Genomic DNA, 16,914 nt, shown 5'->3' on the forward strand with positions numbered 1-16,914 from the left:
ACAAGGGATGACTCACATTCAAGACTTGGACACATGGACTTGGCTGGACCCATCCCTTCCTTAAAGAGTGGGGAATAAGCAGCTGGGCTCTGATACAGTCCTCTGAGTAGTGGGTTCTGACGGGATTGGTTTGTGGACTTGTAACTCATCCTCCTGCCTAAAGACTGTGCTTACAAAGGGGCTTTAAAATACTCACAGAAAATGGAAGAGAGAGATAACGGCAGTTTTCATCGAACTTTTGGAAGCCCCCTCACATTTTTAATGCAGTTTTTGTGGTAAAATTGCCTTGGCTGATATTCGAGTCAGCTTATACTCAAGTATATACGGTATATCTTTTTTTGGCTGCTACCCATCTGTCAGTTTGTCATAACGTGGTGACTCTTGTGCTGTTATGATGCTAGAAGCTATGCAGCTGCCTTGGAAGTACCTTCAGGATTGCTCACGGTGGATATGATTCAGAGTGAGACTAGGAAGACAGACCTGGAGATCTATTTAGAAAATCAGCTAATGAAAGTCCTTCCTATTGATGGTCTGAAGACAAACATCCCTACACTGGAAGGCCCAGCAGCTTCTACAACAGACTGGACCATTGAGCGGATGGTACATGGCGTGTCATGAGCCGAGCCAATTCAACCACACCTTTTTGTGGAAATCTACTGCCCCCTCCACTTCCTGACTGGACATCAGGGAAATCAGAATGTGTAGCCATTCAGAAAACAAAGAAAAACTTCAGGAAACGAGGCATGCCAATTTCTGTTAAGTTTAATAAAAGCATCAAAATCACATTGAGGATGAGGACTAAGAAAGCACGCTTGTAAAAACACACACAGTTATTTCCACATTTCAAGTCCACCGGAAAACGCACAACTACAAAATGCCAACAGGTGCCGGGGAAGCATGAAGGGTAAGTTACAGATTTTCAACAAGCGCTGCTGTTGGAAGCTTTACGTGGAAAATGCAAGCCAATTCTGATTCCAGCAGCACCTCACAGAAAGCAGAGGGCATCTCTCAAGTTAACAACTCTTCGGTTATACAAAACCCATGGCTGTCTACGTGATCCAGACTAGGAGTCAGCAAATGTTTGAGATGGAAGAGCCAGTCCTCTCCCTCACAACTATTTAAAAATGATTCAAGAGCCATCATTTTACAAACAGATGAAATCACCATTATCTGAATATCTTGTAAGCTTTTTCAATTTTACTGCAGAGCCACATGTACTCATCCAGGGCCTCCGTTTACAGACCCCTGATCTAGACAAATAACGACCCAGTGGAACGGCCCTCAAGGCTTTCCAAGGCTGTAACTAGTTACAGAAGCAGATGGCCGCATCTTTCTCCCATGGGACGGCTGATGCTCTCAAGGCAACCTGTTGGTTAGTAGCCGAGCATGTCAACCAAGGGGCCACCTGGACTCCTTCTTCTTTGGTCAGGATGACTGAACATGCAAGTGCCCATCAGAGTCAGAAGGCTGCGAGGGCCCATCAGGAACCAACTCGCCCGCCCGCAGCGCAGTGTCATCCACGCAGACATCCCCTCGGCTCACGGCCGGCTTTTCCAGTTGCTCTTAGTTCCTCTGCATTGAGCCTTGGCAGTTTTCCCTAACAAATAACAACGAGCCTTCAAGGAACCTAAATATTAGTCTGTTGTTTGATGGCGCCTATCTTGAAACTGCTTCGTTTAAAAAAAGGAAGAGAGATGTGCGGTAGATAATACAAAGAAGATGTTGAGTCAAAAGCCCGATTTTTTTGCTTATAGAATATTCAGTTCTCTTTCCTCCTCCTCTTACGGTTTTGTTTTTAATTAACAGCTGCTTTTTCCATTCCTTGAGCATGCAGTATGAAGTTTGCCCAGGCATGTGCGAAGTGCAGTATGAAGTCTGCCCAGGCATGTGCTAAGTGCAATGAAAACTAGTGCCCAGTGCTCACCACTGCCTTGGACCACACCAAGAAGACCCGACTACTCAATGCGGGTCTGCTGACCAATGGAGAAACCAGAGGTTGGTGAGGTCTGGGGTTCTCTTGGTCTGGAAAATGGGAAGGGAGTGGATGCTAACTCCCAGGGGCCTTGCTAACTGAAGCGCTCTGGTTCAGAGCTGCATGTTCCCCTTTGCTCTTCTTTCTCAAGTTACCAGCCTCTGGAGATCTTGCCTTCCTCTCCCCGGCGGCAGGGACAGCATGAGTTGCTTCCCTCCATTAGGAAGGTCAGAAACAGGCCGGTGGATGGGCCTGTCTCTCTCCCAGTGCTCAGCGCTCGCATCCCACTTACGCTTAAACTGCCAAGGCATTGTTCTCAGTTGGCTTCGCATGATTGTTTGAGATGATAAAGTTCTAGTAAAAAAAAAAAGGCTTTAACTGACACCAACAAATAACACACATTGAAAAAAATAACACACATTGATTTTTTGTTATCATTAAGTAACAAAAATACATCTTGCACTTATTCCAATAAAGTGGGATTTCTCTGTAAGTACACTTTTCAACACGGAGCGCTGACTGTGCAATAGCTAAGTGCTTGGCTGGCAGCCAAAAGGTTGGTGCTACTAACTCACCCAGTGGCTGCTGGGTGATACGCTTTCAGACGTCAGCCAAGTACCCCCTATGGGGCCCCCTATGGGGCATTTCCACCCTGCCCCAGGGGGCTCCTAGGGGTTAGAATGATCACCCAACTGTAATAAAAACACTTCCGAACAGTCATGCTGGTCACCCACTAAGAGCAAGGCACTGTGAAATGGGGCGAGGGACATAGGTCCCCACCTCTAGAAGCTCTGTCTGGGTGGAAGATGGACCCACGTGGCTACAGAGTGAGGCAGAGTGTTGGCTGCTGTGGGTTGAGTGGTAGCAGTACAGAGACAGGTGCAGCAAGAGCTCTCCAGTCACCCGGGCTGGTAGGTTTGAAACCCAGGGATGGTACCTTTGAATCAAGAGCCTTCTGTTTTGGCAGCTGTGAAATAGCATCCTCTTCCTAGGGTTGCTGTCCAAACTGTAAACCGACGGGCAGGCAAAGCAATGAGCGTGTTGCCACGCGAGGGAGGCGTCAAGGCGCGGCCGCTCATGTCATCCCTGTGGCGCCTTCTACACACCGATGACCACATGGAAGGGCTCTTCGTCCTGGTGCCGTGTTCTTGCTGTGGCAAATACTGGCATGCAGAGGCAGACGACTGTTCGATGTCTATGAGAGCTCTGTTGTTGCAGTACTTCGCATCCTGGCCCCTACAGGTGCACAGGGCCAGCAGCCTTGTCACTCCCCACAACTGCACCCAGACATTGCCAGAGACTCCCTATACATGGTCACCACCGCAATGAGAAATGCTCTTCTACAGGGACCCTTCCCCCACCCACACCCCTTTTTTCTAGTTAAGAATTTTGTCCCACTGACAAATAGTAAGAATGTCTTCCTGTTTTCTAGAGTTTTCCAGGAGGAGATACATTGGTTGGAAGGGTAGGAAAAATGGAAATGAAATGTTTGGGACACTGGGGAGCCAAGTCTTTTCTTGATGGATACCAGTATCAACCTTCCTGGCCTCCCCACTCAGGGCTCACGCAGGTCAAAAGGTGCAGGCGTGGCAAGTCAAGTCTGCAGAAAGGGATCAGGCCCAAAGCCCCTTCTTCTTCAGCCAGGCATCGTGTCCATGGGCTGAAGGAGAAGGTAGCCAGGTAAATACAGTGAATAACCTGACGGAAGCAGAATTTTAAATCCTCATTTCTCCCTCACCCCCTCCCAACATACTGGACAGAGGTCTGCTTTATCCTATATGTGTACACACACACACACACAAAGCCAGAAACAGGAAAACACCAATCACAAGCCAGAAAAGTAGCCTAGGATTTGTGCCGAGGAAAGCCCAGAGAGCTCCACATAACCCAAACACCATGGTTCCTTTCTGAGCCAGTATTCACATGTGAACAGACTCGTATGTGCCCACAGGTCACGGCCAGTCTTCGCTGCCATCTCCTCTCCAGAACCTAGTGGTGCTTCGGCAAGGTCAGAAAGGGTACAAGTCGTGCTTCGGTGCTGAGAGGTAGAGAGAAGGCTAGTGATGGAACCATCATTCTACAGAGGATGACCGAGGCACAGAGAGGCTCGTTGGTGGAAGCCACTCTAATCCAGACCTCCTGCTTCCCGAACAGGGCTCTGGTCCTTGTTTCCAAAACGACAGGCAAGCCTTCATCCAACGGCTGGTGGGGCCTGCTGAGGAACCCTTGGGGGTGACCGCTCTGGTGGGCACTACGCTTCTCAGTCTCTCCTTAATTTGAGTCTCACCTGGATCTGAATTGTCATGGTCAAATGCAAAAAGAAAACCTGTTCCAAGGGACAGATGCATGAGGCTCTGTTCGCCATTTCCTTGGGGAGACTTGTTCTATCTCTTTGAAGCAATGATATTGAATGGATGTGGGGCTAAAGTCAGACCGAATCTTCCAGTCAGGATGGGCTGCTTGGAATCCTCGGGCAAACTGAATGTGAAGCTCTGCATTAGGCTGACGAACATCAGGAATAATTCCATCTTTGCCAGCTGCTCTCCCATACACACCCGCTTCCCTAAAAGGAAGATCGCAAGAGGGTTACAATGCTCTCCCTCTTCCTATCCCCCAAATAGCACATTTATATGAAATGTCTCCATTTGAATCTCTAAATGCAGATAAAACCAAAACCGAACTCACCATGGAGCTGATGCCGACTCATAACAACCGTATCAAGGGCAGGGTAGAACCACCCCTGGGAGTTTGAGACGGTAATGCTCTACAGGAGTAGAAAACCTCGTTTTTCTCCCACAGATTAATATAGAGTTTTAATAAAAATTCCACATAGATCACATGACCTCCCATCATACACATTCATCTGGAGTTTTCTGAATTAACAGGTTCACATTTTTACCCCTACTCATAAAAACCTAGCCCCATCCCACACAGGACGAGACCCAGGAATCACATAGGAACTAGAGACCAAATCAAATGTGGCAGGCTACTGTTTGAGGTGTATGTGTGGGGAGTAGGGTGGGGGAGAAAGTCAGATAAGAATTTTTGGAACCTCCTTTTCCATAGAAAGACCCCCTACTATCCTAATCTCGAACTCAAAACAACCCTCACTGTAATCAAGTCCATTTTAACTCATAGTGACTCTATAGGACAGGGTAGAATTGCCCTTATGGGTTTCCGATATTATAACTTTTCATAGACGTAGAAAGCCTCATGTTTCTTCCTCAGAGCAATTGGTGATTTTGAACTGCCAACCTTCCAGTTACCACCCAACTCATAACCCACTATACCAGCACTGATGTATGCATCTTAAAAGAGGGACTGGCAAGATTAGAGAACTCACTCTTTCACCTATCAGCCCAGCAAAAAGTCAGGTTGCTCCTAACGCCACAGTTGTCTGATACCGCCCCCCAAATCACTAGGCCACTCAGAAAGAAAGATTTTTAGTAATATTTAAGAATTTATAGCCAACTGTGTTCATTCTGCTTCTAAAATCTGAAATAACGCAGTGATGGACCTACATTATCTAAATAATTTAGCTTGCCAAGACAGACTCAAGTTTTAAAACATAAAATAGTAAAAGATTCTTTCAGTTCTACTGTTCTATCAATGGTATTCATTACAAAATGTAACTGACCTATCCCAAAGGGAATAAAGATTTCTTTTTTAATAAGTTGTCCTTGATCGTCCAGAAATCGACTGGGGCAGAAGTCCTCTGGCTTCTCCCAGATGGCCGGGTCTCTGTGTATTGCCCACAGGTTGGGCACAACCACGGTGCCTTTAGGGATGGCATATCCTTGGAGCACTGAAACAAATGAACAAACACCACAGTGTCAGTCACCAGGATTTCACCAGTAGCTCTCCATCAGCCCAAACCAAAGCCACTGCCACCAAATTGATTTCAACTCACAGGATAGTTTAATCATTGTTATCTGTAAACAAAGCAAGAAAATCTAGTTATACACCTAGCACCTTAATTTACTCAGACTAAATGCTCAGGTCCTTGGGGACAAGGGCAAGGTCTTATCAACTGGCATCTCACACACGGCGCCGACCGGTACCCAGCCTGGGATGCAGCGTAGGGGTGGTACCCAGAGGGCAGTCAAGCACCGCCACACCTCCCTGTGGTGGGCGGGGCCCATCTACAATACCCGCCTTGTGGGAAGAGGGGTCCTCACACCACCCTCCTTGCTGCTTCTTTCCCACCTAGTTACCATGGAAACAACACAATGAAAACAAAACCCTGAAACAGAAGTGATAATGTATTCTAGGAAAACCTTCCCTAAGAATTCAAATTCCTAGTACTTGCATGCGTTTGACAGTTTAACAGCATTCTTTTTTTTATGGTCACAAATAATATGGGGAGGAAAGTAAAGTGTGGTTAAAAAAACAACAACAAAAGAAACATTGGCTCCTTCCGGCTGGCACACAGAGCCCAAGCGTTACTGTATATAGTGCGACCTACTCTGCCCTCAAGAGACTGCTCCCTGAGCCAAAGCTACTTCCAAGCAATTGCCTAACATAATGTTCAAGCAACAATAGAATGGGCCGTCTCCCGAGGAGGTGGATCCTTGTTACTAGGGTGGGAGGCTGGGCGGCTGGATCTATATCAAGGGCAGGAACAGATATGATCACAGACCAAGCTGGGTTCATCTAATTATAGACTCCATGCTTCTGCTACAGAAGTACAAACTTGGAGTAGGAACTGTTCCAGCCCAAATCCTTAATTTCATATTTAGGCCGACTCTTCCGTAGTCTAAACAGAAGGCGCCTGTTTGTTAATCCTGGAGTCGTTTCTGCCAACAAATAGACCATGGTTTGTTTTGCCAGTGTGTGTTCTGAAGGCGAGGAGAGCTATGTTTGGGGCAAAGCGATGGTGCAATGTCAGTTCAGCTCGGACGCATTCCCTTGGCTCGCCATCTGCTGCTCCAAAATGCAATGCATTTGGATCCAGCTGAGCAAGAGTCCCACCCTATCGCCACCAGAGGGGGGCGCTGTGCTTCCTCAGCGCAGTCAGAGAAGGAAGAACCTGGACTTGCCTGTTTCCTCTGACGTCATATGCGGAATGGAGAGAGGCACCACCACCGTTAATCTCTGCACCTCCATGATGGTGGCCTCTGTGTAGGGCATCTGCACCTTGTCAGTGAGCGACGGGGCTCGGTCACGCCCAATGACTCTCTGAATCTCTTCGTGAACCTTCTCTGTAAGAAAAAGAATCAGATAGGCGAAAAGGCCAGCCAAGCGTGGAGACTGCCATCCTGTGCATACTTCCTTATCACCACTAAGCACAACACTGCCAAGTGGCCAGTGTCTGTCTGTTGATTCAGCCTGAGTGATTGGAAATACACTTGGTTCAAATACCCCAAGCAGACAGAGCCAGCCCCGGGCACTGGGTGCCACTCTGTGAGTTTGTAGAAGAATAAGAAAGCATTCTAGAGTCAAGAGCACCCTAAAGCATCTCTATTATGAACATTAATTCCCTAAGCAGACTGGGAGGATGGGTGGTAACCCAGATGATTCCAAAGATCTATCTGGTGTTTAGTCTGCCGCTATACGCTCCTCCCCGTGTACCAGGTTGGCCTATGTGAGGACCAGGATAGAAGTGACGGTAGGTCATATTTGAGTTTAGATGATGAAAGGGCAATGCAATGTATTTGATAATGAAGGATGCTATCAGGGAATGCAGGACTACATGCTTTCCATTTTAAGCAAATCAACGTTGGGTTAATTTGTTGTCACCTACAGTTAAGTAATCTAGGGAGGCACAAGGCCATCCTGGTAGACAGTGTCCTGACACCGTGGAGATGTGCACACCCTTGTCCCCTTGCACGGCAAGAGTTTGGGTAGGTATGTATAAATGAAGGGCCATGAGATGGGTCCAATCTCATCCCACGGGTCTGTCTCTAAGATCAGAGAACCTTTCTCAGTCATTCGGAGTCAGAGGGCGATACGACTACAAGAATGGTCTGACGGGGCAACGCTGCTAGCTTGGAATACCGAGTTCAAGGACCATGAGCTCACGAATACAGGTGACCTTTAGGAACTGGAAACCGCAATGGAAAGGACTGCCCTCTACAGGCCCCAGAAAGGAATAGTTCTACTAGCATCCTGACTTGTACCCAGTGACCCTTGTGCCAAACTTCTAACCGAGCAAGCTGTAAGGCAGGGGTCCTCAAACTACAGCCCGCGGGCCACATGCAGCCCGCTGAGGACATTTATTTGGCCCGCCAGGTGTTTTTGCCCCATTTGTTTTTTAACTTCAAAATAAGATATGTGCAGTGTGCATAGGAATTTGTTCATAGTTTTGTTTGTCCCTCCAACGGGTCTGAGGGACAGTGAACTGGCCCCGTTTAAAAAGTTTGAGGACCCCTGCTGTAAGATAATACATTCGGGTTGTTTCAGCAGCGATTTGTGACAGCGGCAATGAAAAAATGAATACAAGGGTAAGTCAAAAAAGAGTTGCCAAGAGGGTTCCCTTTTACACACGCACAGGTTTATTCCAAACAAACCATATTTAAACCTGTCTCCATGGTCCGTGGATGGCTGCAGACACGTTTTCTCAGTTACACACTTGTTTTAGTGTCAGTCATCTCTCTCCAACAAGAGGGCCATTCAGAATAGTGGCTTTCTGAAGGGATCTACTGGGCCAGCTACATTTCAAGGTAGAGAGGTCAGCTTAGAATGCTATAGAGCCTGGTTAGAATTCCAAAGGGGTAATATTGATAGATTTTATTAAAGGACAAAGGGCAATCATGGGCTTATTACAAAGTTAAAACATTTTTAATTGCATTGGTGAAAAAGAGACCAGGAAAATCACATCAAGTAACCTTTTTTCCCCACCATTGTGACAATGCACCTGCTCACTGTTCTAGGATACCAAGAGAATTTTGTGCTAGGAGAATTTTGATGTGAAAACTTACCTCATCTTTCCTAAAACCTGATCTTGCCCCTTTAGACTTTTTGTTCCCAAAGAGCATTGAACAAGACGACAATTTGAGACTCCCGAGGGTGTTAAAATTAGCCCTGCTAACCACAAGGTCAGCTGGTCAAGACCCCTGCTCACTCAGAGAGAGAAACTGACCAGGCTTAGTATTCCTGTAAACCATTACCACCTTGGAACCCCACAGGGGCAGTGCTATGGAGCCGCTATGAGTTGGAAAGGACTCAACGACAGTGAGGTTGGTTTTCTGTGGGTTCCAGACTGCTGGTTTCCCACGCTGTAAACAAAAGGGTCAGAATTCCTTGGGGCAAAATTAGTGAGATGGGAACTTCAGACCTAGACCCCTCGAAGATAAGAGTACATTGAACAATAGCTTCATACTTGGATATTTTCATTCCTCAACGTTTCTGTGGTTTTGTAGCAATACTTTTGGATTGACCCTCATACACCATCCTTCCCTGTACTCACTCACCACCATGAACCGGCAGTGCCATTCGCTAGCGACTGGCACCAAGTGGTGAAACTAGCTATGTGATCCTGTGACAGTCACACCACTGCTCTTGGTTTCTGTTCTCCATTTTCAAAACCAGACAAACGGCTTCACATGGCCCTTATGATGCCTTTCAGCTCTACAATGTCCCTTTCTAACGCTTTTTCTCCAGAGTCACACCTGTGAATTCTTAGTTAAAGCAGGCCAAGTGAGCGATGACATCTCACTGTTCAGAAACGGGGGTTTCCCTGCTAATGCATTACCACTCCCTGCGAAATGCAATGTCCTTCCATTTCCCTTTTCAGCCTAAAGACGCCAGAGTCACCAAGGCTGCCGGTCCTGCCTTGGGTTTTACCACGAGTGAAGGAAAGGTTTTTGGTTTTTACCTTGTACATCAGGGTGCAGTGCCATATACAGAAGGCACCAAAGCAAAGAGTTGGTGGTGGTGTCAGTCCCGGCAATGAAGAGATCCCCAAGAATATAAAATAAGTAGTCTTCGTTGAAACTACTCTTGCTATTATTTTTCTTTTCCTCTTCCATGTGGAGAAGGTACATGTCTATGAAGTCCTGAGGGTGCTCTCCATCCAGAGACTCTCGATGATCTTTGATGATTTTTTTAAGGAAAGTGGTTATGTCCTTTTCAATTTGTCTTAGCTCCTTAAATGGTCCGAAGGGAAGGTAATACAGCCAGGAGCAGATGTTGACCAGGAGCACCTGGCTGTTGAGAGAGATTTCTAACCCTCGTGACATGAAATGAAGCATCTTCTTGAACTCACTGTTGGTATAGTCAAAACGCTGGCCCAAACACAAGGAGCAAATAATGTTCGAGATGGCATTATTGACAATGGGGAAAGGATTGAAGGGGGCTCCACCATGCTCTTGCATTTCCTCTTTCACATAGTTGAACTCCTCAATGATCTTGGGCTCCAAGCTAAGCTTCCCCAAGCCAAAATGACGAAGAGTTGCATGAGAGAACTTTCTCTGTTGCCTCCAGACTGGACCATAATGTGCAAATACAATTCCTGCAAAAAGACACCAAGAATGGAAGGTGAGAGAGCAACACCTGATCCCACTGAACGGGACCCACCATGAAATGTACTCTAGATTTCTCAGGCTACCTGTGTGAAATTCAGAAAAAAACAAAACAAAACAAAACACCATCGAGTTGATTCTGACTCAAAGCAACCCTATAGTAGGGTAGAGCTGTCCCTGTGGGTTTTCAAGACTAAGTCTTTATAGGATAGAAAACCTCATCTTTCTCCCATGTAATGCCTGATGGTTTTGAACTGCTGGCCTTATGGTCGGCAGCCCAAGGCATAACCTTCTACACCAGTGGTTCTCAATCTGTGGGTCGTGACCTCTTTGGGGGTCCAATGAGCCTTTCAGAGTGGTCGCCTGATTCATAACAGTAGTAAAATTAGTTATGAAGTAGCAACAAAAATAATTTTATGGTTGGGGTCACAGCATGGGTCGCAGCATCAGAAAGGTTGAGAACCACCGCTCTATACCAGGGGTGTCAAACTCAACTAAAACGCAGGCCATTTGGTGCAATGAGCAAGATTCACGGGGGCCACATCACATTTACAAATTTTGTTAAAATTTGTATTTTGAAGTGAGGATTCATGAATGTGGATAGGATGATTAAGACACCATCTAATTGCTTTTATTTAAACATTTTATTTAATGTATTTATAAAACTAAAATTATTCCTTTTTATTCCTACTAGTTTTCACTTACCTCTTATGTTGTGACCAGAAAATATAACAAAGTAACTAATAAAACCCACAAAAAGCTGACAAACGTGATGCACAATTGTAATGGCTTCGTTCTAAAAATGTTAACTAGCGCTGCCGCTAGGTCTGATTCATACAGCACATCCCAGAGTGCTCCTTTGAACCTTTTCACTATTAGGATCTGTTTACATGACATAACACTGAGAGTGAGAGGCATATCACTTCCAAATGTCGCCGGAACTGAGTCAGCGCATGTATACAAGTCCCCGGGAAAGGCACTGGGCCACGTGTACACTCGTCTTCAGTAGTTCAAGGGTTAACCAGGGAATTGTATGGATGGTATTGCCTCGATCTCCCCTAAGCGCTATTTTCTTCCTAACAATTTTCATTTTATTTCAGAGCATCGCGGCCACAAAAAGTTACCTCGAAGCCCCATGCGGCCCGCGGGCCGCCTGTTTGACACCCATGCTGTACACCAACGAGCACCATCAAAGACACGCTTTGACTTTGGGCTTCTTTCCATTTAGCTGGAATCCACATGGAAGAGCCTTGATCTCCATCAGCAAGCGTTTCATTTCCTCCCTTTCAGTAAGCTGTGTCGTCTGCACATTGCAGGCTGTTCATCAGCCTTCCTCCACTCGATGCCTCACTTTTCTTCCTAGAATCCAGCTTCTCTGATGATTTGCTCAGCCTGCAGACTGAATAGGCACGGTGAGAGGATGCAACCCTGGCGCACATCTTTGATTTCAAACAATGCAGTATTCCCTTCTTGTCTGCACAACTGCCCCTTGATCCAGGTACAGGTTCCACAGGAGCACAACTGAGTGTTCTAGAACTCCCATTCTTCTCAGGGCGATCCATAGTTTGTTACAATCCACACAATCTACTGTCTTTGCACAGTCAATGAAATCCAAGTAAACATGTGGTCTACATGTCTCACTTTTGAGCCATTTCATTAACTCATCTTTTGTATTTGGAAACTGTAGCCAAAGGTGATTCCAGCTGCCCTCGAGGGTCTTGCCAAGCTCGGGAGCGTGGCCTCTCACTCCGGTGGCTTCTCTTCTTCAGGCCAGTCATGTATTAATTGGGATTATACATATATCAAGTCATCCCGTAGTTCAATCACATCCAGCAGAATTGTACATTTGCTACCACAATCAGTTTCCAAGCATTCTTTTTCTATATGGACCCCTTGACATCCACTCTTAATGTCTACTCTTCGCCTTCTGATGGGTATCTTGAAATTAACAATCATTCTTCCCTTTTATTCTCTGCTTGTGAAAAAGCGTCCCTGAAAGAACATTCCTCCATTATCTACATTTTCCTATCCAGATAATCTACTCACTATTCTAAAAACCAACAAATCTGTCCTGGAAGAAGTCTGGTCAGAGAGCTCCTTAGAGGCAAGGATGGTGACACTTCTTCTGACATATTTTGGACACGACGTCAGGAGAGACCAGTCCCAGGAAGAGGACATCTTGTATGGAAAGGTGAAGGGGCAGCAAAAAAGAGGAAGGCCCTCAGCCAGATAGAATGGCCCAGGGGTTCCACCAGTGGGATCCAGCACAGGTACGATGGCGAAGACGTGCAGGCCCAGGCGATGGGTTGTTCTGTTGTGCTCCGGGCTGCCATGGGTTGGAACCAACTCGATGGCAGCTAGCAACAACATTCCCTAAACTCTCATGAATTCCTTCACAGCACATTCACTCACCACACCTGCACCAGAATCTCAGAGCAGCACTGCCGAACAATCGTGTCTCCTTAGGCCAGGTGCTTCCCTTGAGAAGGCGAAGAATCAAGTGACCCAGACTCCCAGCTCTTTTCTTACCAAAATCCCAACCCATTGCTGGTAAGCTGATTCCCATGTGTTACAGAGCACACGGGGCCGACATGAGTGTTTGCTTAGCTGTAATCATTACAGAAGCAGACCGCCAAGCCTTAGTTCCATAACCCTGCTGGGTGAGCTCACACTGCCAACCTGCAGGTTTAACAGACAAGCACAAAACTGTTGATGCCACCCAGGGACCTTTTCCTAAATCAAAGTGAGAGCTAATAACAAGCAGGGATCCAACTCATACGTTACGAGACTGGTTTATTATTGATTCCTGAGCAGATTCCATGCCCGTTAAGAAACATTTTGATAAATATGTGCTGTGTCAGGAATTGGGCACTGTGACGTTAGCACTTGAAAGAATCGAATTCCTACCTTCAAGCAGCCTAGAGGGAGAGACAGGTAGCCAACACAAATGATGCCGTAATGAGCGAAGTGCGTGCATGCACACATCCAGTCGTGGATCACCTGCTCTGTGCTCTGCAGTGGGCACCCAGGGGTTAACAAGCACACAAAAATCAGGAACCGATGGGAACCAGCTGAATCCCATCACTGCTCATATGAGCAGCTGAGGTTGAGAACTGCTGACGTTGCGGTTAGCAGCCTAATGCATAACCCACTATGCCCAGGCTGGGGAATTGTGGCCATTTTGAAAAGGGTGAGGGATATGCTTCCCCTTGGTGACTCTCATCCACTGGTGGCATCAATTTAAATGCATTTCCTCAGGGAAGCTTCCCCCCCTCCCCCCCTTACTGCCTCTCAGGTACCCTTGTTAGAGCCAGTGTCACCATACTAGGTACTTTCATCGCAATCATCAAAACTGAGTCACAGAATTTTGCAACCTTGGACCTGGGTGCCAGTCTTCACCAGGAGGTTGCCATCTGGAAAAACAGAGGCGTTATCTGTCCTGGCACATTGTAGGGTGCAACATGTAATTATAAGCTAAAAACACCTGTTACTTCCTAACTGCAATGTGTCATAAAGAGATACAGCCGTTGTAGAATCTGGTAAGGGCAGAGGCTTGCATCAGGTTTTTAAATGAATAATAGTATTAATAATCATTACTCTACACTCACTGGAAAATAAACATTTCATCACTCACCCTCTATAATCCTCCACACAGCGCTGGTGGTGTGGTGGTTACGAAATGGGCTGCAATCTGCATGATCAGCAGTTCAAAACCACCAGCAGCTCCGAGGAAGACAGACCAGGCTTTCTACTCTGGTCAACAGTTACAGTCTTGGAAACCCACAGGGGGTTGCCATGAGGCAGCACTGACTGGATGGCAGTGAGTTTTGCTCGGTGTTTTTGGTAAGCCCCCACACGGGAGAAAGATGCAGCTTTTTGCTCCCGTACAGTTACAGTCTTGGAGACACAGAGCGCCGGTTCCACTCGGCCCAGCGTCGAAATCAGCTCGAGGGCAGTGCGTTTCATTTTTGGAGGCCTCCACGCATGCTGTTCCACTTGGAGTTGTTTTCCAGTCTCCGACTGCCTGGGGAGCTGCAACCTGCTGTTCAGATGGTCCTCCTCCAGCTGCTCGGCGGGCCATGCTTCTCCTCCCACTCCCCACCTGAGCCACATGCATGCAGGCCCAGGGTTACAAAATGGTGTCACTTCCGTTTGTATTTTATATTTTACTTTATTTTTTTAAAATCATTTTATTGGGGCCTCTTACAGCTCTTATAACATTCCATACATCAATGGTATCAAGCATATTTATACATATGTTGCCATCATCATTTCCAAAACATTTTCTACTTGAGCCCTTGGTATATGCTGTTTTTTCCCCTCCCACCCTAGGGAATCCTTGATCAATTATATATTGTTATTATTTCATATCTTACATGGTCTTCCTTCACCCACATTTCTGTTATTTGTCCCCTGGGGGGGGGCTATATATCCAACCTTGGGATGGGTTCCCCCTCTTTCCCCCTTCCCTACCCTCATGATTCATATCGCTGCTCCCACTACAGTTCCTGAGGAGTTTATCTGTCCTGAATTCTTTGTGTCGAGAGCTCTATCTGTACCAATGTGTGTTCTCTGGTCTAGCCAGATTTGTAAGGTAGAGCTGGGTCATGGTAGTGGGGGAGAGGAAGCATTCAGGAACTAGAGGAATGATGTGTGACTCGTCGGTAACCAGTTTTAATAAGTGCAGTGAAAGAAAAGTGGCTCTAACAAGGGTGCTTAACCTACCTGAAGGGGAGTAAGACAACGACAACAACAACAACAACAAGCTTCCTTGAGGAAAAGCCATTTAAACTGATACTACTAGTGAGTGAGTCACCCCAAATGGTCCAAATTCTCCAGCCTTGGCATAGTGGGTTATGAGTTAGGCTGCTAAATGCAAGTTCAGCAGTTCTCAACCACCAGCTGCTCGTAAGAGTGATGAGATTCAGCTGGTTGCCACCAGTTCCTAATTTTTTGTTGAGTTCAGCAGACGGGTTGTTAAATTTGCCTGTGGAACCAGGTTTCTCTATCAGGTGGGTGGTGGCCATCCAATGTGGAAATCACAGATGAACGTTCACCTGTGCCACAGGGTTTTCTAAGCTCCTGTAGTAAAGCTCATTCCGTCCATGGGTATAAAATGTTGTATGGAACTATGCTTGTGATATTGATCCATTCCATAAAACTACTTTTGATGAAATACTGTTTATTCCCTTGTGTGTGTTGCTTCCTTCAGTAAAGAGACATTGAGTGCTGCAAAAGCGTTCAAAGTGTTCAAAGAGCTAAAAATCTTGTCAGAACTGCTGTAAGCTCAGCAGAAGCAGAAAGAGGCTTTTCAAAGATGAACAGAATATGCTCAGAGAAGTCAGCTGTTTCTAATAGATCACCCAAAGGACTATTAATCTAACTGGACTGGCTCTTACTCCTACAGGGAAAGATGGTTAAGGATAAATCACATAGCTGATGATACTTGGATAAAAGTGAAGAATATTGCAAGTGAGGATGCCAATCAAGAAGCGATATGGAAATATCTTAAATAACAGTGTACTGTACTGGGATTTTTTTTGGGGGGGGGGCTGGTATTTACTATTTTATTATTTTTAAACTCTTAGAATCTAGAGTCCCTCTTTTATTGTTCTTGTTTACGTATTAAATGTATAAAATAATAAACTACCTTTTGGGATATCGTTTTTTTGATACTTATAACGGTCATTAGGGCAGCGAATCGTTTGTTAAATTATTAGAATTCCATCACTGCGTGGGAAGAAGATGAGGCTTTCTACGCCTGTAAAGAGTCCGTCTCGGAAACCCAGACCCAGTTAGTTCTATTAGGGTCGCTATGAGTCAGAAACGACCCCGTGGCAGTGAAGGCCCACTGGAGAGCGAGGCCTAGTTCTGGATAGGAGAAAGGACCCCTAGAAGGATGGCACCTGGCTTCACACCCTTTTGTCCATCATCGTCCCTAAAGGTCCTGGTAGGTTTCCTTCCAATTCTGACCTCGGAATCTGCACAAGTCATGAATTCATCCCTGCACCTGGGAACTGGGCGCCAGCCGCCGCCGCCGACACCACCCTCCGGGCACAGGATGCAGGTGTGAAGCAGGCAGGGCGTGCCCCATAGGATGGCAGGGGCGGCTAACCGCGGGCGCCAGCGCACCTGGATCCCCTCCGCCGCGACGCGCGCTCCCCGCGACCCGCCGGGCGCCGGCGGCCGAGGCCCCGCTCACCCTTCTCCTTGGTAATGAGAGAGACCAGCGGCAGCCGCGGACGATCGCTGAACACCTCGGCCTGCTGGACCAGCGCCTCGCGCACCGTGTGGAAGTCGCTGAGGACCACCACCTGGTGGTGGCCGATGAAGAAGCTGAAGATGTTGCCGTACACGCGGGCCAGGTGGGTCAGCAGCACCTGCGGGCTCAGGGCCCCGGGCTTCAGCCCTGCGGCCCTCATCTGGCGGTACACCCAGCTCTGGCGCTGCAGGAAGGGTGGCAGCAGGACGTAGCCCAAG

General features: G+C 46.9%; 1 protein-coding gene across 1 annotated transcript; it reads right to left on the reverse strand.

Moving 5' to 3' along the window:
* Positions 1-744: 744 nt before the first annotated feature.
* On the reverse strand, positions 745-16,913 carry LOC101641516 (cytochrome P450 2U1; the record flags this gene model as incomplete). Its single annotated transcript, XM_004703454.3, has 5 exons — positions 745-4,535; positions 5,610-5,777; positions 7,012-7,173; positions 9,789-10,424; positions 16,637-16,913. Coding segments are annotated over 5 exons (1,422 nt in total), but the record flags the coding sequence as incomplete, so codon positions are not given.
* Position 16,914: the final 1 nt, after the last annotated feature.

Source organism: Echinops telfairi, unplaced genomic scaffold, assembly GCF_000313985.2.
Source record: "Echinops telfairi isolate 266 unplaced genomic scaffold, ASM31398v2 ScPeMD7_7468;HRSCAF=8506_0, whole genome shotgun sequence".
Taxonomy (NCBI): domain Eukaryota; kingdom Metazoa; phylum Chordata; class Mammalia; order Afrosoricida; family Tenrecidae; genus Echinops; species Echinops telfairi.